A 22,696-nucleotide genomic window follows, 5' to 3' on the forward strand; every position below is an offset into this window, starting at 1 on the left:
CACAGTCAAAAGGCTTTAAAAGTATATAATTTTAATATATATATACATGTACAATGTAATTTGTATAGATTATGTTTAATAATTTAATTTTTTAAAAAAATTAAACTATTAAATATTATAATAAATATAAAGGTATCCCCTTTATTCTTTCTCTGCCACTGGGGCTTCGTCGTCACATCTGGCGAACTTTAATCAGTGTGGTCTGGCCGCTTGCTCGGCATCGAATCAACTTTCACGCTTATTATACGTATGGATAGATTTGACTGGAATCAAAGATTTGTAGTGCTGTACGATCGCCACATGAAATGATGAACAAGAAAGAAATAAATCCAGTCACAATCAACGAACAAATAAAGAGATCAGAGGTCTCCAAAACAAACAATTGCAAACATAACCCAAAGTGGAAAACAAAAAGCCCTCACGTCGGCCCACAAATGGTAAGCCCATCAAGAAAGAGCGCACACCGAACCGGCTGACAGAAGCCCAAGAAAGAAGCAAGCACTCAATGGCGAGATCGAAATGGAGGTGGCGCGAGCACGGGAGGCGAAGGAGAGGAGCCGCCACTCTCCGACGGTTTGTAGTAAGGGTAGACGCTGTAAAATGTCTGCAGCACCGTGAGCAGGAGGAGAAAGATGGCGGCCGCCAGGGAGAGGACTGCCCATGGGCTCCTGAAGTAGGTGTGGATGAGGTTGGCCCGCCACATGTTCCACCTCTTCCGGCAGTAGGCGTTCACCTTGCGGTGCACGCCGTCCAGGCTGCTCTCCGGGTCGAGCACCACGTCCTTGGACAGGCTGTTGAACAGCTTGGCCACGGCCTTGTCGCTCCCGACGGCGTTCTGGATGATCCCCTTGGAGTTCAGCAGGCTGACGTCCTTGGCGGAGTCGATGATGTTGTCCATGAAGAAGACGTAGGAGGTGACCTCGTTGCCGGCGCCGACGTGGAGGCGCTCGAAGGCCATCAGGTTGAGGAACATGAACTCGGTGGTGTCGTCGACGACGATGACGGGGAGGCTGAGGACGCCGTGGCTGAACTTGATGTCGTGGAGGCTGCTGGTCTTGCTCTTCTTGAACCGGATGCCGGCCTCGTACAGCTCCACCGCCGACCGGATGATCTCGCTGGACGCCGGCTCCGACACGGCGGCGGACCGGTGGGTAGGGCCGTAGAGCATGCTCCTGCGGAAGAGGTCGAGGGCGTGGAGGCCCAGGCCCAGTCCCGCCAGCGGCGGCCGGGCGATGGGAGCGCAGAATTTGAGAACCAGCTTGTTGATCTGATCCTCGTTCTATTTGCAGAAATGCAGCAGCAGCACCGCCAGAACGGAGGACAAGCAACACGCATACAACGAACGATTAGCAATTGAGTTCATCCGAGTTTATCCTGAGCAAATTAATAAAGATTTGCAAAAGTTCCACCTTTGATCATAACTGTCAAGTTTCATCTTAATTATACGGACTCCAGAATAAATTCGTATTGGCCGATCATTCCTATGGAGAACTATATTTGAACTGGGATCGAAGGAAGCTGAATGACCCATCCAACGTAACGTGGAGAAGGAAAATTAACGTGGAGAACAACAATCATTAGCCAAAAAAATGAATCTAATGGCAGTGTTCTCACTACGAAATTGGCTATGAATCTTTATGGTTATATCGACGAACATGTATCGCATTTTCATGGTCTTGCCTTGCCTCTGAAACATGATTTAGTATATAAAACCCTATTGTATGCATGAAGAGAACGAAACCTACCTGATATCGAGCGTGCACGCTAACAAGTACAAAGATGTATTGAATTATGAGAGAGAGAGAGAGAGAGAGACAGTTCGGAGATTATTACCTTAGGTCTGCCGGTCTCAACGGCAACCAGATTCTCCAGAACCAGCAAAGGTAGCTGGTTCTCGATCATCAGCATGTCCCTCCTTATGTAAGGCACAGTGTAGAGCACCCCATGACTGCTAAAGATGGGATCATTGAAGGCGTAGTCATTGGACGGCCCAGTGGACGCACGTATGATTTCAAGCATGAAACATCCATCAACAATCATAAGCTGCAAGAATTTCTGTTTCTCTCTCCTCCACTCCTCGTCGAGGTTCTGATAGGCATCCTGCAGCTCCTGCACCACCTCCCCCATTGCAGTCACGAAGTCATCGAAGCGCTTCTCCGACCTCTTGAGGATGTGGAGGAGGGCTCGGTGCTTGTGCTCTTCCATGGGCATCACCTGGGCTTCGCCGTGGTGGAAGGGCCCAAACGACACCACCTGAGGCTTGTAGGCTTTGCTGTTGAGATCCTTGATGCATGCGGGCACCCTGTAGATGGATTGCCTCTTCCACAGCTCCATCTCCTCCGCAGGATTCGCGTTCTTCAGCTGGCTTCGGACGTCGACCGCCCAGCTCTTCTCTCCTGAGGCCATCGCTGGAAATGGAAACTAGATCTACTTTCACGAGTTTGGAGCTTCGTACACACCTATTGAAGCAAGTTGCTTTCCTCCCCTTTTATATGCCATCGAAACGGTAGAGAGATGGAAAGTAGATGAGCAATCCAGGGCTTCATTCGTTGTTTCTACTGCTTTACAGCCTCGTGACATGAGGGAATTGGGCAGGCTTTAGCAAAGGTCTTTAAATGGGGTGAGTCGGAGCCTACGGATTGGAAGGTGTGTGGAAGAGTATGGAACAGGGGAGGAATTCCTAGAGAAATGGAAAAGGGCAAGGGCCTACACGTCCTTCGTGAATCAAAAGAAGTCCTTCATTCCAAGTCACTGCAAATACGATCCACAGCTCCGCTTCCTTTTATTCTTCGACCCCTTCTAATATGCAGCTTCTTTAATCTACAAATGAGGTTGCACCACACTGAGTGCCCACTCATCCAAGCTACATCAAAAGCAAATCCACAGTCCAAAATTATCATCAATAAACAACTTGACTACCATGATATCATATATCACGGGCAGTATAAAGCCTACATAGCATCATCATGGCATAAAAACTTTATTGTTTTTTTGATCAGTCATGGGGACAAAATCTTGGAAAGAGAGAGCGTAGGCAAGCAATTTTCCAGAACTATTGAACATAAATCTCAACTTAGTACAAAAAAATTCACATACAGAAAATGGATAACATGCCCCGGATACGCCGAAGGCTTTCTCATTGATTTTTTTTTTTTTTGAAAGATTGGTGAGAAAGTACCCCAACAATTCTAGATAAGTCTCTGATAAATTAAAATTCCATCATAAACCAAAATTAAAGCAGCATATCGATGCCGAACCGAAAGCCATGAGCTTGGCCAAAGGCGAGGCAATGCTCTGACATGCTAATTATACAGGTGAAATGCTGAGCAATGGTATCGAGGAGGTAAAATATGCGAGCATTATTTGACATTTTTCTATTTCCACAATTGCAGTGCAGCCACACCTTAATCAAGTACACAGGCATGCTGACAGAAAATCTTTAGCATCATCTAGCGATCGCTGAGTGCAATCAGCTGGTCCACCACACTTGGGTCAGCAAGGGTACTTGTATCTCCAAGCTCATCCAGCTGTCTGGAAGCAATTTTTCTTAGAATCCTTCTCATGATCTTTCCGCTCCTTGTTTTTGGGAGTCCAGGTGCCCAATGGATTTTGTCAGGAGCAGCAAATGCACCAATCTGATGCAAAAAAATTTAGTGTTGACACATTTACAAATAAATTTGCTCATTTCTGCATCGAATGTCTTTACTCAAGCAATATGAAATTCGCTATGCTGGAAGTTCAAATGCTTGATATACAAAATTTTTTAAAATGAGGTATCTAACTGAAAAACATCTTCAACATTCCATCATGATGCTACATACTACTGAACAATTGAATCTACCATCTCGATGCCGTAGAAATACAGAATGGGGCAGGAATTCATTTTGGGGTCATAAATTTTATTTTAATAATTTTGCAGACATAAGTACCAAAACCATAATTAATTATCCTACTCTTGGGTGGGATATCTCCCTCCCCTTCCATTGAGAAGAAAAAAAAAGGGGGGAAAAACTATTCTCTCCATTAGGCTTGGTACTATGAATTATTTTTAGCAATTCCTTCATTAGTGGCCACTTCATCTATTAAGAAATAATTATTCAATTCTATTACAACTTTCATCTAGGTCTTCCCCTCCACTTTCATGACCTGTAGAGAAAAATCTCATCACCATCCTTCCTGAAACCACTTATATTGCCAAAAAAATATCCTTGAACATTCTGTCACCATGCTGATTTCTACAAGAGGATGGAATCTTCTGCCAAGATGACAAATAGATTGAAGAGAAAGTATACATATACTTTTGGGGCAGGGAATCATTTTGGGGGCAAAGATATTGAATACAATACTTCTACTGGCACTAGCTAAGTACCAAAACCATAACCAATAAACCTGCCTTTTCCATTGGGGATACTCTTAATTATTCTTGGCAATTCCTTTATCAAAGGCCATATCATCTATCGAGGAGAAAAACAAATCCATGTCTCAGCTTTCATCTAGGTCTTCCCATCCACTTCCGTAACTTTACATAAAAATCCCATCATCTTCCTTACGGAGGCTTCCTATGCTGCCATCACCTAAACATTGATTGAAACTTCTATTTCAAATGTCATCCTGCTCCAAATTCAGGTCTTGCTAGATCTAATTAATGCTAAAGAGGAAGAAATTAGTAAGGTCTTTAGCAACCAGAGATTGTAAGGCTCGATCCACCTGGACCGGCCTAATATGGTCCAAACCAACCACCCAACCCAATTGTGGGCCGAGCACGTACTTTGCATGTGCTGGGATGATGAAACAGACTCCATTCTTCGTCTCCGACTTCAGGTGGGAGTAGGACTTCCACCACCCTCGGCAGCTAGGAAGCCCTAGTCGTCATCTATTTAAGGGCTTTCCCTCTCCCTCGAAGCCCCTCGGGGGAGGTCATCGTCGATCAGCCATCCTTTCCTCCCTTTCCTCCCGTTTCTCCTTTAGATTGCTAATGGCCTAGGTTTATTGTGCTCGCTAGAGATTGTAGCCAAGCCCTTGTCGGACCTCAATGTAAGGCCATAACTCTTCTCTTTTGATTCTTGCACAAGCCCCATTGCCGGCCAAGGAATCGATCAAGTAAATCACATTTGTTCCATGTTCTGTTTCTCTTATTTTTCCTCTTTCCAATCGTCGTAGTCATCGACACATGCTGTCGAAGCCCTAGGCTAGTACCTCGAGATGGGATGTCGAATCTCCTACTCCCGGCAACAAGGATGGAGCCCAATTCATTGTTGAAACCTTTGACTACCCTGTTCCAGCCGATCCCTTGTTTCTTTGACTTTTCTTTGTTTTCCGGCTTCTCGCGGCCATCTATCATCAACCGCCACCACCCGTCGTCAGCCATGACCACCTACACCACCACCAGCCACCCTTGTTGTCTTCTTCCTCTATTGGAGAGAGATAATCCTTCTTTCTCTCTCTTTCTCTCACTTCTCTCTTTTACTTTATTGTTTCTCTCACCACACTCTCTCTACTATCTTTCTAGGTTTTGTTGGACCCCGGTAGAGGTTCCCTCCTCAGTGACCTTGATCGATCCTCGTAAAGAGGTCCAAGCCCCTAGTTACCGAGCAGCATGTCGAACCCTACCCCAGCCCTTACCAAGTACCTCTAGAATTTGGTCACCAACTCAAATACATGATAGAATTTGGACTAACCGTACCATCGGGCACCACTACCTGACTGGCCCTATCCTTCCTCTACTCTAGTTCTAGCATGAAGCCACTCCCCCTGTAGCACCCCAATTTGGATAATTTGCCCTATTTTGACCCGTTTCCAATTATCTTGGGTTTCCTATCATGTATTTGAGTTTTGAAGTTGTTGATTATGGATTTTAATGGCTTTGATTAGGTTTTACCAGCTTGCCTAATTGAACTTTGAGGTTAAGGCGCAAAGAGGTAAGTAAATTTGCACTCCTTACTAGTTTTCAAACTTGTAAGTAATCTTGACATTCCTTATTAGTTTTCAAATTACCACATGTTTTCCATGCTTATGATATAGGTGAAAATACAAAAATAAAATTTAACATTGATGATGTCAGGTTTTGCTTAAAACAAAGGATTGAACAATTGATGTTATGCAAAACATGTATTGTCATTAAAAGAATGGTTTTATGAACTCTATATTTATGAAATTTGTATTTTTATTATGAAAAGAATGGTTGCATGATTGTTTTACTATTAATAATTTATTTATAGACCATGAATCTTATTTATGTAAGTATATTTTAAGCAAATATATTTTAAGAATGTATGATTTAAGAAAATATGATTTAAGAAATATGGTTAAAGGCTCTCAGATAGCTATATACGGACTATGGCTGTGAATTAAGGCCCTGCCAGCAGGTAGAAAGTTGGTAAATGAACTATGACCAATAGGTATAAAGTTGGAATACGAACTATGAATCATGACTAGGGTCCCTGTCACAAGTATAATAAACTCATATGGCTAAATAGCAAATGACAGTAATTTATAAATTTATTTATGGTACACTTAGAACTAGAGTCAGCGGACTGGTACTAGGCACCGTATTGGTTGCCAGGCAGCACGAGTCTATATGGGCCCGCGCCGTACCATGTCGGGCCTATACCGACAGTAGAAGAGGCAAGGGAGAGGGAGAATGAGAGAAAAAGAGAAAAAAATGGGAGGCCGGCGGAGAGCCAGCGGAGGTCCAGAAAGCCGCCGCGTGGAGGCGGAGGTCAGAGAACCGCCGGAAAGCCGCAAAAAAAGGATTCTGCTCCAATCCCCTATTTCGTTTGAAACAGGGGCCAGACGGGGGCCTTTTATTTTTGAGATTTTTAAGTGAAAGTCGGCAAACCAATTGCCGACTTCACTTATTTTTTTTATTTTAAAAAAAGTTAAGTGAAGTCGACAATGGGTTTGCCGACTTTCACTTAAAAACTCCAAAAATAAAAGAAGCCCCTCTGGCCCCTATTTCGAACGAAACAGGAGACCGGCGCGAGCCCCTATTCCGCAGCTGCCTTCTCCGCGCAGCGTCTCCCTGACCTCCGTCGGCCAACCTCGACCTTCCTCCCTCTTCCTCCCTCTCCCTCTCCCTCTCCCTCCCTCGCTCTCTTTTGCTCTTTTTCCTTCATCTTCTCTCCGGCGTCGATCTCGTTTTTGTCACCGGAACCATCCTGGTCTGCAGCTGATACAGCTCAAGACGCTCTGAATCGGACGATTCGAGACAGTTCTACCGACCTTGCTTAGAACCATATTTATGAAATCTTCATGATTTATGCATATATGATTGGCTTTGTAACTTGCTTTATCATAATATAATATGAAATATTTTATTTTGCAATGAATGTTATTTTATCTAAAACATGTATTAATTTATGTAAAAACTTATGATTGATCTGGTAAGGTAGTATAAGATTTACTTACCATACTATGTAGCTCACTCTCCTTTCTATCTTTTTAGACAAGATCATTAGGAGCGAGGATTGATCCAGACATAGAGGGTTCGTACTAGCAAGTCCGGAGGTTTTAGTAGTAGGATTTTAGTTTATTAATTGATTATGGACTTGTAGATGATGATTTATAAATTTTTTGAGGTTACGGATTTTTGACATTTAAATTTGGATTTAGACACTATGTACTAACACTTATTTATTGATTTAATGGATGATAGATTTTGGATCCTTTGTTATTTTTGAGATGGATTACTAGTGTTGGCTTTATGTTATTGTGGGCAATACCCCATGATAGCATGGCATGTTATATCTCGGATTTGGTGCATGATAGAGGCAGTTGACAAGTCTTGAAATCCAAGCTATCATTTTTAGTCAGTAGTTAAAGATTTTTATTAGTAAAGATTGTCTCCTAACAAGTCAAAATTTGAAAAAGATAAATTTATACATCTTTTTTCCCATTCATATCCTCAATGACATGAGGGGTCTGTGCCCAAATAAAGAAAGGAAAAACAAAAAGAAATGAGGGTGGGACTTCTGAACCATTTTCTTAAAAGAAAGTTTATAAACTATATTCTCAGTTTAGCATGGAATACAGACACTTGCCAGTCAGTAGGACCAATTTATGGAACTGTTTGGTAGAAACAGTTTTAAGTGTACACAATGCCGAACTCAGATGCCTGGGATTTAATAACAAATGATCTATCCTATTTGACAATTCTTCGGCTATTTATATCAATGAGAAGCTTGTTAAAGGAAATCTTTCTAAACTTACTCCGAGCTTTCCCTCTCCATGAAAAATAATTAAAAAAAGTGTGCACCTAAAATTATCATAATTCAGAAAATTCATCCCACTTGCTAAAAAAGGTTCTGTTCATTAATCCCTTCACAAGTCTTAGATTGTCCATACATACATATTCAAATGCCCGAGATTTAAGTAATAAATGATATATCCTATTAGATAATCCTTGAACTATCTATGCCAAAGAGAGGCACGCTAAAGGAAATTTTCTCAAAACTTATTCCAGCCTCTCCCTCTTCTTGAAAAAAAAAAAAAAAAAACGTACTCCTAAAATTATTATAGTTCAAAAAATTGTTCGCACTTGCTAAAAATGGTTTTGTTCACTAATCCCTTCTGAGTCCTAGATCGTCCACACATACAGATGTGCATGCACTATATATACACATATATTATGAGATGGGCTGCGCTCCTCTCCAGAGGAGAGGATGTCCCCTCTCGATTACAAAATTAATAATAGAATGTTAAAATTAAAGATCCACAACATTGATCATGATCCATACCACTAGCCTAGAAACTAAAAATTGCATATTTTGGTGGTCTAATCTATGCATCATGTAGATATAAAAATGAATGGTTTTTGAGCGGGAAGTAGGTTGGACCCTATAGGTACACATCTCCTGCTACGCTAGGAGCATTATTCAAGAACACCCAACTAGCAAAAGATTCCAGAGTCAAGGTGGAAAAGACAAGCATAACATAGTTGTCAAACGACGGACCAACAACAAAAGCTGATGACTAATGTACTCATATACTAAGATACATGATAAAGCATTTAAATTGAGAATCCACCTCATTTATCACGATCTACACATTAAGACATGCATAGACTGAAAATTAATAATTTTTAATGCTTAGATCATAGCAAAACATGGTATTAAATCATTTGAACCATTTATTTTTGCACCCACTTGATTCATATGCTAGAGATCATCAAAACATGTGATTTTTAGTTTTTCGGCATTTGTAGTGGTATAGATCATGATCAATAATGTGGATCTTCAATTTAGATGACCCAATATTGATTTTTGGAATCGAGAGTCGATATTATATCCTCTCGAGAGGAGCATAGTCCATCTCTCTCTCTCTCTCATATATATATATATATATATATATATATATATATATATATATATATATATATGTATGTATATGTATGTATGTATGTATGTATGTATGTATATAGACATACACATGGGGGTCAAGCGTCTAAGTATCCTGAAGAATCTGACATAGTGATATCCAAAAGTATGGATGCGGTGACAAGTATTTTATATCTCAATAGCCTCAAACTAGAGAGACAAAAATAATACTAAACTATCATAATCCTAACAGATCCTTTGTAGGAGTAATGGGCTAGTGGGCTATATGCTTGGCCTGGTGGGCCACATGATTGGATGATAGGCTCCGTTAAAGAAGAAGCTTCTAGGTTAAACTGCTGCAGAAAAGAGTTTGGCCTTGAAGTCCCAAGGCATCACATAGGAACAGCACCTTGCCTTCTATGGCTCAAGTTGAAAGAAAAGGAAAAGAAATAGAAATGAAAAGATTTGGATAGAGGAACGGATGAGAAGAGAAGAGTGGAGCTCGAAAGTGTGGAGGATGGTTTAGGTGGGATGGCGATGAGGAAGGTACATGTTGTTCCCTCTTCTATCTCTTCTATCCATTTTTATCTTTTTCTCTTCTTTTACTCCTGTTCACTGCTATGCACTATTTTCCCTTCTCGCTTCTTCTTTCCTTTTTTAGTTTTTCTTTTACTTTTCTGGTTCGATGCTCTTCCCTCATCTCTATTCTTCATCCCTTCGTGGAGTGGATAGATGAGGTGAGAGGTGAAGGAACGTCATCTTGGTTATATGTCAGAATGGAGAGGGGGCTCAATTTTTGATTGCAGAGTCCTTAGAATTAGGGATTTGATGACGCATGATCTGTGGAGACTACTATCGATACGTATCAACATGTCAAGCTGTATCCAGTGTGTTATATCATGTCCCCAAGTAGACATGACAGAAATCCATGAACATGCCGTGTCGGGGTAATATTGATATATATGTACATATGCATGTATGCATGTATGGGTGGATGGATTGACGTATATGTATATGTATTATATGAATATGAATATTCTATTCTTCTGTCAAGAAGATTTTCTTTTTACCAAGTCACATAATATGTATGATGCCTCAGGCTTCATTTTCGAACAGGCACTACTTCGATTTATTTTTGAAAAATGCTGTATCCCCAAAATCTCCCTGAAGGCAAAGTTGGCATTTGGATCCAAATTAACAATTGAATAACCTGCCACCCCCATGTATGGCACTACAAACTGGGTTTGCACCCATTATGGGGAGGTCCTTGCAGAAAAGAATCCACATTCTTTATATTTAGTCAATTATTTGATCGTATGTGATAGATCATAGTATGTTTCTATAATTAAAAGGCATATGATGCTTTTTTTGCATAATTTATAGTTGGGAGGGACTACATAGACTGGATTAATCAAAAACAAATGCACCCAAAATTTATTAAGAAATTTGTGTAACAAAACTTCCAAACCTCAAACCATCTGAGAAAACCAAACTACAATAGTCCAGGAGTTGGGGAATATTTCTGATTCCACCATCAGATGTTTCTTTTATTTCCATTTTGTAGGCTATAGAATGTCGTTAAAAGGCATTATATTGATTGGAAAAAAATTGTTGTTAGCATCCTCATAAGCAAGGAAAGAAAACCTAAAACTGGCAAACATGCATGGACGTATAACCTTTCTAATGAGCACAACCTACAAGCTTACTGTCAAACAATAATTTAATGCTATTTTGCTTAACACATCAAGCAAGACCTATGCAGTAGGCTATGTCATGAGCATGGAAAGTCAAAAACACTAAGAAGGCGATCTACACATAGGTCTGCAGGTGATAATACTATTTTCCATATCTGAGTAGATATCATAGTACGTGAAGTAAAGAATAGACCTGGTTTCGCACTGCTAATATGAGGTTTTTCCGGAGTTCTTCACTGTAAGGAACACCTTCCACCAATGTGACAAACGCATATATCCCCTGCCCTTTGACCTGAGACCAAACAAATGTTGCCAGAAGACACTCAAAGATGAAGAAAAGCTGACAAGTAGGCAAGGCGGCGGGAAGCTAAAGAACTGCACCTCATGCTCAACTCCAACCACAGCAGCCTCTGCACACTGGGGATGTGATACCAGGGCAGATTCAACCTCTGCAGTGCCAATACGGTGTCCGCTGCATATAAATAAAATATCATTAAATAAAAACCCATAAGATATTGGAATGCATTAGTAGGCAAAAATGCATTGCATCTATCAAGCTGGGTCCATGGTTATCAATAGAATATTATACAGATGTGAGTTTTAGGGTACCTGACATTGATAACATCATCAACTCTTCCAGTGAGCCAATAGTAACCATCTTGGTCCCTAAGGCATCAAGACAATTGCCAAAACATAATTTTTTGCAACATGAAAAATCTAGATGACAAATATCTCAGCTACGGTGTCAACATCTCCTTTGACAAAGCTAAAATATTTTACTTAGAGTGTAAATAGGTTATAAATCTAACTGAATGGATATACTAAAGACAACTACCTGCTGCAGCCATCACCAGTGAAATAATAACCGGGAAATGGTTTAAAGTATGTAGTCTCAAATCTTTCATGATCACCATAAAGCGTGCGGAATGCCCCAGGCCATGATTTTTTGATGCAAAGATAGCCACTGCATTCACCTTCTATCTCATTCCCCTTCTCATCAACTATGACAGGCTGCAATATTTTCCCAAATTTCATATAGAAAATCAAAAAGAATAGAGATTAGAAAATTATGTTTCCCCACACAAGTTATATAGTACATACCAGAACCCCAAAGAATGGAAAAGTGGCCGAACCAGGCTTCTGCGGCCAGGCACCAGGTAAAGGCGCTATCTGCAAGAACCACAGACCAGGTATCACGCCAACTGATCAAATCTAAAGGGCTCAAAGGACCGACATGGTTGGCTATCCTAACTCAATCGCCTAGGAAAAGGCACACTTGTGCTGTAAAAATTGAGATCAGCCAACAGCAAAAAATGGATGAACATGCAGTAAAGATACCATGAAACCACCAGTCTCAGTTTGCCACCAGGTATCTGATATAGGACATCTTGAGTCCCCAACAACATTGAAAAACCACCTAAAAGATTTATAGAGAACATGTAAGGAGCTTCTTACCCAGAAAAAACATTACTTAAAGAAAAGTACTAACCTCCATGCGCTAGGATTGATGGGCTCCCCTACACTTCCTAGAACACGCAAAGATTTACGGGAATAGCGAGTAACGTACTGCATGATAACATTACAAGAGGTCCATATAAGATATGTAACCAAATCAACTGATATTCCATAGCATTAAACAAGATCCTTTTCTTATGACAAGTATATAATAATGAAGATGGAAACACCCCAAAAGTGAGTGGTTTTGTTATTATCTATCATACATAAAATGGAGAGATGGATGAGCTAATGCTGCAAGGCATGATAAAAATGAGAGATGGTTCTAGGCAGTACCAATGCATGTTCATGAAGCTTCATAGGAATGAAAATGATTTATCCCATGATTGCATACAGGCTAGATGAAAATGTTGTTAGGGGAAGTGCTTCATAGGAATGAACATGATAAGGAAGACATATTGCATAATTTGGAAAAACTGCACAAGCAATGAGTAAACCAAAAGGAGGCTTAGAATTCGCACAAACATAATAAATACTCATAGACAACCGGATTAAGCTGGTGCCACTGTGGCACAATCAAAGGAATCTAGGAAAAATCCAATAAGTAGAGAACTATGAATTGGTGTTCACAAACATATATGACAGAATAGTAAAAGGTTTTGGGGCATCCAGTTTGATACTCTAGGTGAAAGGTGAAACATAGATCCATGAAGTTGACACTCCGCTGATATTCTAGAGTGAACCAATTATGGACATGAGAACTGATGACAGACAATAGTATCAAGAAATATGTTGACAACAGGGGGGGAAATGTTACAGACTTAAATATACTATCCCAATCTCATAAACTGTAGATGACTAGAATAATTAATTGCCCTCTTAGTCATTAAAAATATCAGATTCTACTTAAAACAGAAAAACAACCTACCTCATCCCCATCACGCATGAGGGAACGCACGAGTGTCGGGGCAGTGTAGAATATTGACACCTTGTACTTATCAACAATGTCCCAACATCGTCCAGAGTCTGGGTAACTTGGAGCCTGCATTCATCATTCACAAAATTACAAACTATAAACTAGTCTTTGTTTTAAAAAAATTCCATCGCAGCGTAAAAAATTGAAAATAAAAGATCGTATCCAGTTTATAAGTGATACTTTTAAATGGTACCCTCAAATAAGTCATGGTTTCTTAGAATAACCTACTAATTGGGATACATATCAGCCACTTCAATCAACTAGTAAAGAGATTATTAGGTTCTATAGACTAAATAGGGGATTACTGCAATCAAAATAATGCAGACGGTTCATTCCCTAAAACCATCAACTATGAATGCTCCTTTCTATAAAGAACAAAGTTCATAGACAGCTACCCCTTCAAAAACCACAATAGTAGCTCCATTTAAAAGAGGCCCATAAGTAACATAGCTGTGTCCAGTGATCCAACCGCAGTCAGCCGTACACCTGTGGTGAGAACACAAGAAAGAAGGACCATATATACAAAATATTTGCATGATATCTTGTTTGAAGACATGTTTTATTACAGTCAATAACCAAGAGCAAAGTAATCAGCATACCAGTATATATCAGATGGCTTATAGTCAAATGCATACTTAAAAGTTGTTGCAGTGTATACCATATAACCCCCAGTCGTGTGCAAAACACCCTGCATATGAAACGTAAGTATCCAAATGATGCAGACAAAAATTTTAAAAAGTTAACAGTGATCACCTTAGGCTTTCCAGTGCTGCCACTTGTGTACAAGAGAAATAGTGGATCTTCTGCATCAACCCACTCCACTAAACACTTTGTGGAGAACTTTGGGACAACATCCTGAAATACAGTCCAAAATAAACTGATTAATACTGCAGCACATCCACTTGTTACAAGGCTTTTGCAGTCACGCAACTCATAAACAAGGTGCTAGAACAAATGTTAGTGCCAAGACTTTGCATTAACACGTTAACATGAAAGGCTTATTCTGACTGATGTGTTGATGTTGAGCAAACGAGCATATTGACCTGCCACCAGACATCTCTTCCTTCCTGCCATTTTGTAGCTTCTCTCTCCATGGCTGACTGGTTTTCATAAGTCAAACACAAGCCTGTTCAAGAAGATAAAGATAAGGTAGTCTATGGAGAAAGAATTATTCATTCTAAGGTGAACAGCTCAACATATTTTGAACAAAAAAAATGTGAAGAAAAAATGTATGGATATGAACAGATGGTTTAAAAATAATTACTAGCATTCCTAGCACCTGCCATGGCAGGTGCTAGGATTGCTAGTAATTATTTATATTGAAAAGTAGGAATTAAAAAAGTATTCTGTCTAATCCCATGGCAAGGTTAACTCTTAAATAAAATTTTGTATACACCAAAAAACCATCATGCAAAAATATATCCAAGCATGTTTCTCTCCAACATTCTCGTATTGATGTTATAAAAATTTATTTGATAACATTGGTATTACTTCATTAAAGGTGAAAACCCAATTAGGATCTTAACAAGAATTTCATCATGTCCGAAATATCTGTTTCTAATGGTATGTGGCACTCTCCAATAAGACACATGTAAAATTTAGGCCCTCATCATCATGGCTAATAAAAAATGATATACTCCAAAATATTGGCTTATACAATACCAATATGCTGTCCTGGATTTTTCAAATTTTTTTCACAACCTTAAATGAGCTTTTTAACTATTAGGCACTGCAAACAAAGCCTTAACATGGTAAATGATTTTGGTTTTGCTAGATCAGCAGATATTTTCATATTTGGTTCGTATATGTTGACCAACAGCTGGAAATGCCTCATTTCTTTTCACACTTTCCAGCATTCCATCTTGGCTGAGTTAAACGAAGATCTCAGTTCGTTTCAAAAAAAATGGTAATTAATCTTGGTTTTGCAAATGTCAACAGATATTTTAATATTTCAATTCCTCTACATTGACCTAGAACTTGAAATATCTCTTTTTTTTTCTTTTTCAAAGTTTTCCAGCTTTCTATCTCAGCAGAGTTAAACCAATATCTCAGTTCATTTCAGCATCACCCACCCACCAAGATGACTGAGAAATTAGGCTTTAAAACTATCACTACAATGATGAAATAAAAAAAAATGTTAGCTATTTTTATTGGAGATTGACAATGTAGTGGCCAAGCAGGTGAGCATGTATCATTACGTACAAACGCTTAGTGCATTTGTAACTGGGAAGGCATTTACTGGCTTACCGACCGAGACTCCATCCTTGGCACAGTCAGTTAGAGCGCTGTCCACTATCTCTTTGAGATGAATGGTTTTGGGGCCTCTCCGGACTGCATTGCAGGTTATCACTACTTTCGGTTTGCAATCTAGAATTCGTTGTGCAAGAGATTCCGCAGAGAAACCAGCAAATACAACCTGAACGAAGCTCACAATTTCACATTTCTTGACAACTCAATCTGAACTGTAAGAATCCAAGGAAAAGACAGACAGCTGAGGACAATACCGAGTGGACAGCACCAATACGAGCACATGCTAGCATTGCAATCGGCAACTCCATCAACATAGGCAAGTAGATGACCACCGCATCCCCTTTGCCGACACCAACATGTTTTAAGTAGTTGGAGAGCTGTCATAAAAGAAATGAAGATGCATTGACATTGCCCCAACTTTTGCTAACTGATTTACATGACTTAGCTCCGAGCCCCTCCCCCCTACCCTAAGCCCCAATGGGAAATACCTAAAACAACAGCTGCTTAAGAAAGAGCTCCAAGCCGAGCTGATACAATATCTGCCATCAATGAAAGTCGGTCCGAAAGCAACAAAGGCCCAAGCACTGAAGCGGATGCCGAAGCCCGAAGGGAAAAAATAAAAAAAGGATAATGGATGAGTATGAACACACCTGGCAAACCTTGTCCAACAGCTCGGCATACGTCAGCTGCCCATCCTGACCCGGCTCATTGCCTTCCCAATAGATGGCAATTTTCCCACCATTCCCTGCTTCTACGTTTCGATCCAAAGCATTGTAGCATATGTTCGTGGTTGCTCCTTTGAACCACTGTGAATTGCAACCAACAGAATTCAAATCAATCTGTTTGTATATAAAAGAGAACCAACAAAAAAAAATCACGGATGAATACAGTTCCACACCGTGACAAAATACTAACCTCGATCTTAACGGTTCCCTTCCTCACGTCAATATTCTCTGCATAGACTTCCGGATGCCATTTCTCTTTCCAGAAGAACTGCGAAGCGATATCTGACCAGAAATCCGCAGGTTCCTCTATTGACCTCCTGTACATTTGTTGATACTGAAACAGGGGGGCATAGAGATTATCAGCATATTTTTATGATTTATTTCATTAAAAATCAAGAATAAAAGCCATCTAAATTAAACTAAAAATCGAATCCTTTTTTGGCTTTGGAAAAAAGAAAAAAAAAAAAGAAAAGGCAAAAATCTCTTAAAGATCGAAACTTTATTGAAAAACGGAATCTTTCTTCCAAACTTTCAGCGAGAGTGATAGCGTTAGCGACGATGACTCAGGAACGGATCAACAAAATCACATCTAACAGAGATTAGTTGAAGAAAAGAAGAAGGAAAAGAAACAGAGAAGGAAACAAGAGGAGTATGGGCCGGCACACCTGTTCGGGGGAGGAGACGAGGGCCTGGGCGGAGAACTCGGGGCTGGGGAAGACGAGGTCGTTCTCCTCGGAGGCGAGCGCCTCCCCGAGGATGACCGCGTTGAGGTGCGAGATCTTGCCGGAGCCGGACGGCAGCTGGGCCATCGACTCCACGTGCCGGAGGTGGCCGGAGGTCACCAGGCTCCGCCGCGGGGACGACGCCGCCGCGCGCGTCTCCATCCCGCCGCCGAGGGAGTAGCCGCACCGCGGAGCAGAGTGAGACCACCGGGCGAGGCAAAGGAGAGGAGAAGGCGGGGCCTTGAAGGGCGCGGTGGGGCGACGACTCGGAGATACCACCAAGACGGACGAGTAGGAACAGTTATTTATTTGGGAGATTTGGGCCATCCGTGACGGAAAGCAACTAATCTTAATCTCGTCAGATTAAAAATAAAAATCTACAAATACTGCATGCAGGGGTTGGTCCCGTCTCTCTCTCTCTCCTCTGGCAGCAGGAGTGGAATGCGAGAGGGCCGCGGGTAAACGCTCCGACGCCTTTTTTTTTTTTTTTTTATGGTTCTCTCCCCTGCGCGGGATCAGCGCAACTCACCATAAGCTGGGATAGTTGACTAACCACATAAAAGGATGAGGCATCCCTTTCCTAATCAAGATTTTGCTCTGCTGGCCTGGATTGAGAGAGAGATCGATACTTCAGAAACTATTATTTAATTAACGCATATGGTCTACGGACGGCATAAGATGGTAGAATTTAACAGACCTTTGGAAAAAAAAAATAATAAAAGACGGTGATGGTTGGACCTCTTCTATGCAGGAAATGGAGGAAGAAAAAAAAATGGGAGAGTTGATCGTGAAAGAAGAAATTGGATTTTGGAACTTTGAGGAGTCCCGGTGAAGGTGGAGGTTCCAAGGAGAGAGAAGTTGATGGAGAGGAGCGTTTGCGCAGGGGAGATGGATGGAGCGTTTGGAACCAGTGGAATAAAGTCTGGACGAGATGTTTGACTAGCCTTCCGTCCTGTTTTCATTTATGGACTGGGTGAGGCGCATCAGTTGGTTTCAGCATTCATGAGATGCGAACGTTTGCTTCATGTAAGTGGTTGGGTTACCATGGAGGCTACCGCGAGTCTGCTCGGTGACTACCCATATATATGTTTTGTTTGCCTACGAGAGATAGAGAGGTGGAAGTTAGAAATTAGACGGATCTGTTTGAATATTTCCGTAACATTATGCTCTAATTTTACAGAAATCAGACCAGTTGCTTCATTTATTTTGTAATTTTCTAAGAATCTGTTTAACCGCTCCAAATTCTACTTTTTGGGCTGCACCAAAAAAAAATATTCATAAAGAGCTTTTTCTTCTTCTCATAGAGTTTAGATTATATGGTATTTGGTTGATGCAAGATCATGCTTAAATAAAGGATCCAATCTATGAATCTTGTTGTATTTTCCATCCAATCGTGCAGCAATATCTAAACATGCCCGAAATGGCAATTTAAACTAACCCTTCAGGTACCTACCCAACCTGACATTAATGGAATGGATCTTATATGATATGTTTAAATTTAAGAACAAGTATAAAATTTTAGTTCTCATACCCAAAGCAAATTCAGGATGGGTGCGAATAATGATAAGAACCTCTCTAAATCCGAGCTCATATCATATCCTTAATGCCTATAATTTTCTCTCCCCACCCTTCATTCACCCAACAACATGTTCAATCATCCATCTCCCCCCTTGCCTTAGCTGTCTGCACTCCTTTCGATCATAGCCTCGATGACCATCCCCTTTCGCTCGACCATTCCCTTTCGCTCTATCCATCCCCTCCATCATCGCATCCACTCTCCTTCAATCACCAAGGACAAGGGGGGATAAAGAGAACTCCAGAGTTTACTTCAATTTGAACTAGATATATAGTTGGATACATGGCAGCAGTTCAGAGAGTTAAAAGTGTGCAGCGTGAGGAGAGAGTGGAGGAGCTTTGTCCCTGGACATTGAAGAAGGCATGATGCAAGACCCCACATATATCTGAAATCTTCCATTGACATATCCTTCATTCGTCTCAGAGATCTCGATTCCATCTCTATTTTTTTTTTTTAATTTAGAATACCTTTTTTTTTATTTTTTTGAAGCATTTCAATTATGTTCATATTATTTTTGTGTTCTTTTCTGAAAAAAGAATGGCTGGTGGATCAGAAGAATATCCCATAGGATTGAAGGAAGCAGATGAGCTCGATCAGATATTTGAATCTCGTCCTCCTTCACCTCCTCAAGGTCTCGACCCCTTCCTCCATATCTTAAATCCCAAAGGTAATATTCCGATCCCAATTTTTTAAAGAAAAACATTCTGATGATGATATCATGATAAATTACATAGTCTGGGCATGTGATGCTCTAGCTTTAAAACTTAATAACTTATACAATGCCCCACCTAACTTGTACCCTATTCAACCTGACCCACCCTGAGGCAGGTATGTGTCTGAGATTTCTAATTGCGAGATGAATACAGGTATTGGGCCTAATCAACCCATTGTCATCCCTATTAGGGACAAGATATTCACCCAAAACAAAGCCTAAAATGTCATATTGATGTAAATATTTTTAATATAGCTTGCCAAGACAACAGCACCAACAAAATATGGATGTAAGAACACAAAATTGGATGAGATGTCTCATTGAAATAGCTTTACCAGCTACAAGTTTTACATTAGGAATGAGGACCACATGCCCTAGTGGCACTCATAATGCGTAGTATTCATCAACAAAATGGAAAACAATACTGAGAATTTCTTTCTTTTCCTTCTGTTTTTTTTTTTGAGAAGAAGAGCCGTTAGAATTTCTAATGTTCAAATTAGGAAAGTTAGGATAAAAAGGGGAAGTGTTGTCTCACTGGATCTCTCCTCTTAGCGTGGGAGAGAGGGGAATAGTAAATAGCTAGGTTGGAAAGATGCACGGGCATGCCACCGATGTTCAAATTGGAAACAATAGATAGGAGTAGGCTTCATTGCTTTGACCTTCTAAAAATTTTTGCTGCCAGATGTTGCCTTCTTACGGAATGAAGTGGTAACTATGATGCAACGCTACTGGAGATAAAAGCTAAATAATAAAGATTAAGATAGCAAAAATAACTAGAACAATAAATATATATTTTGCCTAATTCGAAACATAGGATGCTAACATAGGATTATAATTTGATATTTATACATCTTCTGTTTAACCATTAAATAGTTGCCTACCTACGATGCTAACACTTGTCATCTTTGGTTGACTCCACTTCTCACGTCCTAATCTCTCGATAATGATTCCGCTTCTTATATCTTGATCTCGAGTCTTTACCCCTGTACCAGGCTGATGACTTCTCTTAGCCTCATCTAGGAATTAGCCATTATCTTTATTTAAATTGCAACCCACTATGTCTCTTCAATCATGGGTAGTGACCGCGTGTGGGGGGTATATGGACTACTTCAAATGACTTACATAATTTATTTGCCTTCTAAGATATTGCAATCAACTAGAATACCTGTTGACCCCAAAGGATCGATTATGATGATAACATAATATTTGAGAAGTTATTAATTATTTTACATTGCCTTTAGTATAGAGTAAAGTTAAGGGATGTAGGATGCTAAGAAAGTAAGAAATTAATGAGCTCCAACAGTCCACTATATATTCAAGCATCAGTAGAAAGCAAGAAAGCTAAGAACAAAAAGTGAACAAGTGAGCTTGTCAAGAATTAATTTCAAAAAAGACGAGCTTCATTGGATGATCCATTAAGAGCATTTAGTGAGCTTAGCAAAACTTGTGTAAACTACTCATGAGAAGGCACTGATTTCGCTTCTAACTTTGTAAGAGTTTGTGAAAGAGTTTTAGGTGTTAAAACTTGAAAAAAGGGTCTGACTCTGCTTGGTAAGCGGGTTGTAACTGAGCTTTGGGGGTAAAGCTCATTTGAGTTTCGAGATAACCCATCAAACTTTGGAAATTTAGTGCAAATTTTTCATAAGTAGGTAGGACAGACTCAACATAATCTGATTTTGGCCAACCTATCTATTTTCTTAACCTGAGTTAGGAAGAATGGCTCAAACTCGAAAGTGGGGGCATACGATATGGTCCATATATAATCGCCCAACTGTGGACTAACATGTGGCACCGAAGGAGACCTATTTAATTGGTCTTAGATTTTCGGAATGTTCCAAATAAAGAAAGGAGAATTTGCTCTCCACTTAACTTCAAACTCCATAGTCCAACCCCGATGGGACAATTACATTTGAAATGTTGTCAAGCAATTTAATTGGCAGTTTGCCTATTAGAATTGGCGCACTCTAATCTTAAGTATGTTTATTTAGATAAGTAATGGTGGAGGTATTTTTTCACAATCTTTGGAAGGTTCATGGAATAGAATCTGCTAAAATTAAAAAATTGATTCAGCACAACTTATCATTGATTTTCTTCTTCTAAAATGATGATTACTATTTTATTTCAATACATTTGAAACACTTAGTTCACCATAAACCATGTCTGCTTGTCAGGAGTTTGAGAACATGCTTTTAAAAGCTTATCTGTCTTGAAGAACAAGTACTTACATGTCTACCTTGTTATCAATTCATCATGGATATTGACAACCAATATTAAGTTTTAGATCAACATCCTCAAGGTAATTTTATTAGTCAAATCAAATTATATAGAAGAACTTTATATATTTTTGGGCATGTTAATTGCTCGTTGTTTCATTTTATTACTAGGGATTGCGACTACCGCATATCTTGCCAATTCTATCATCTTCTATTCAGGAAGGGTAGCCATATTAATAGTGTTGTTCGTGCTCATATGTTCGTAGCATTCTTTGAATGAGTGTGCATTTGCCTAACATGCTTTTGTTGTGTAGTTTTGTTTTGTTTGCTTGCATTGTCTTTTAGCAATCACATGTTCTTTTCATCTTTTTGAGAATTCTCTTTGGGCTCGTTTGGTTCGCGGGAAGCATTTTCCTTCCTAGGAATATGATTCCCGGAAAACAAATTCCTAGGAAGAGGATGCCTAGGAAAGTACTTTTGGCATGTTTGGTTGACCATGGGAAAGTGACAAATTTCCAAGGTGCTTATGTTTGGTTGGCCATCCACTTTCCTAAGAAAGTTATATATAATTCCTATTATGCCCTTAATAAAAATTAGGTTTTTAATGCCTCTTTAATGCTTCTTTAATGCTGAAGGGACTTTTTTGGAAAAAGTAAAAATGGAGTGATTCCCGCCTCATGGGAAAGTAACTTTCCCATGTTTCTCATGGAAAAGACTTTTCCATGAAATGTGGGAATCACATTCCTATGGGAATACAACTTTCCCTTCTCTCTCCTTTGAAAACTCCAACCAAACAAGAGGCATCTCATTACTTTTCCGTTGACCACACTTTCCCCCCTTCTTTTCCCGCGAACCAAACGAGCCCTTTATGATATGTAGAAGCAAACCATAGTTATCACACTAACAATTAGCCATGGGAGTTGTTGGTTGGCAAAATACTACTTTGCTTTTGTTGCAAGAGAAGTTGAACTTCCATCTCAAAAAATAGAATAGCATGATGCTCCACAATTTAAAAATGGGCAACTAAAAATTTAAATGGTATCTGTCCACTATAATTTA

The 22,696-nt window shown here is 40.0% G+C and overlaps 1 protein-coding gene across 1 annotated transcript; it reads right to left on the bottom strand.

The window, feature by feature from the left end:
• Positions 1-418: 418 nt before the first annotated feature.
• On the bottom strand, positions 419-18,069 carry LOC103723364 (acetyl-coenzyme A synthetase, chloroplastic/glyoxysomal-like). The gene is made up of 21 exons (XM_026800056.4): positions 17,080-18,069; positions 16,605-16,748; positions 16,340-16,495; positions 15,944-16,066; positions 15,687-15,855; positions 14,483-14,565; positions 14,193-14,294; positions 14,039-14,127; positions 13,835-13,925; positions 13,392-13,505; positions 12,498-12,574; positions 12,347-12,425; positions 12,110-12,178; positions 11,844-12,019; positions 11,618-11,674; positions 11,390-11,480; positions 11,202-11,300; positions 3,468-3,635; positions 2,769-2,813; positions 1,834-2,319; positions 419-1,279 (listed from the first exon to the last, which is right to left on the bottom strand). Exons 1-21 carry the CDS (start codon positions 17,461-17,463, stop codon positions 503-505), a joined length of 3,579 nt encoding a protein of 1,192 aa, XP_026655857.3. The 5' UTR covers positions 17,464-18,069; the 3' UTR covers positions 419-502.
• Positions 18,070-22,696: the final 4,627 nt, after the last annotated feature.

Source organism: Phoenix dactylifera, chromosome 13 (genome assembly GCF_051530095.1).
Source record: "Phoenix dactylifera cultivar Ajwa chromosome 13, Ajwa_hap1_PhDact_Kaust_v1.1, whole genome shotgun sequence".
NCBI lineage: Eukaryota > Viridiplantae > Streptophyta > Magnoliopsida > Arecales > Arecaceae > Phoenix > Phoenix dactylifera.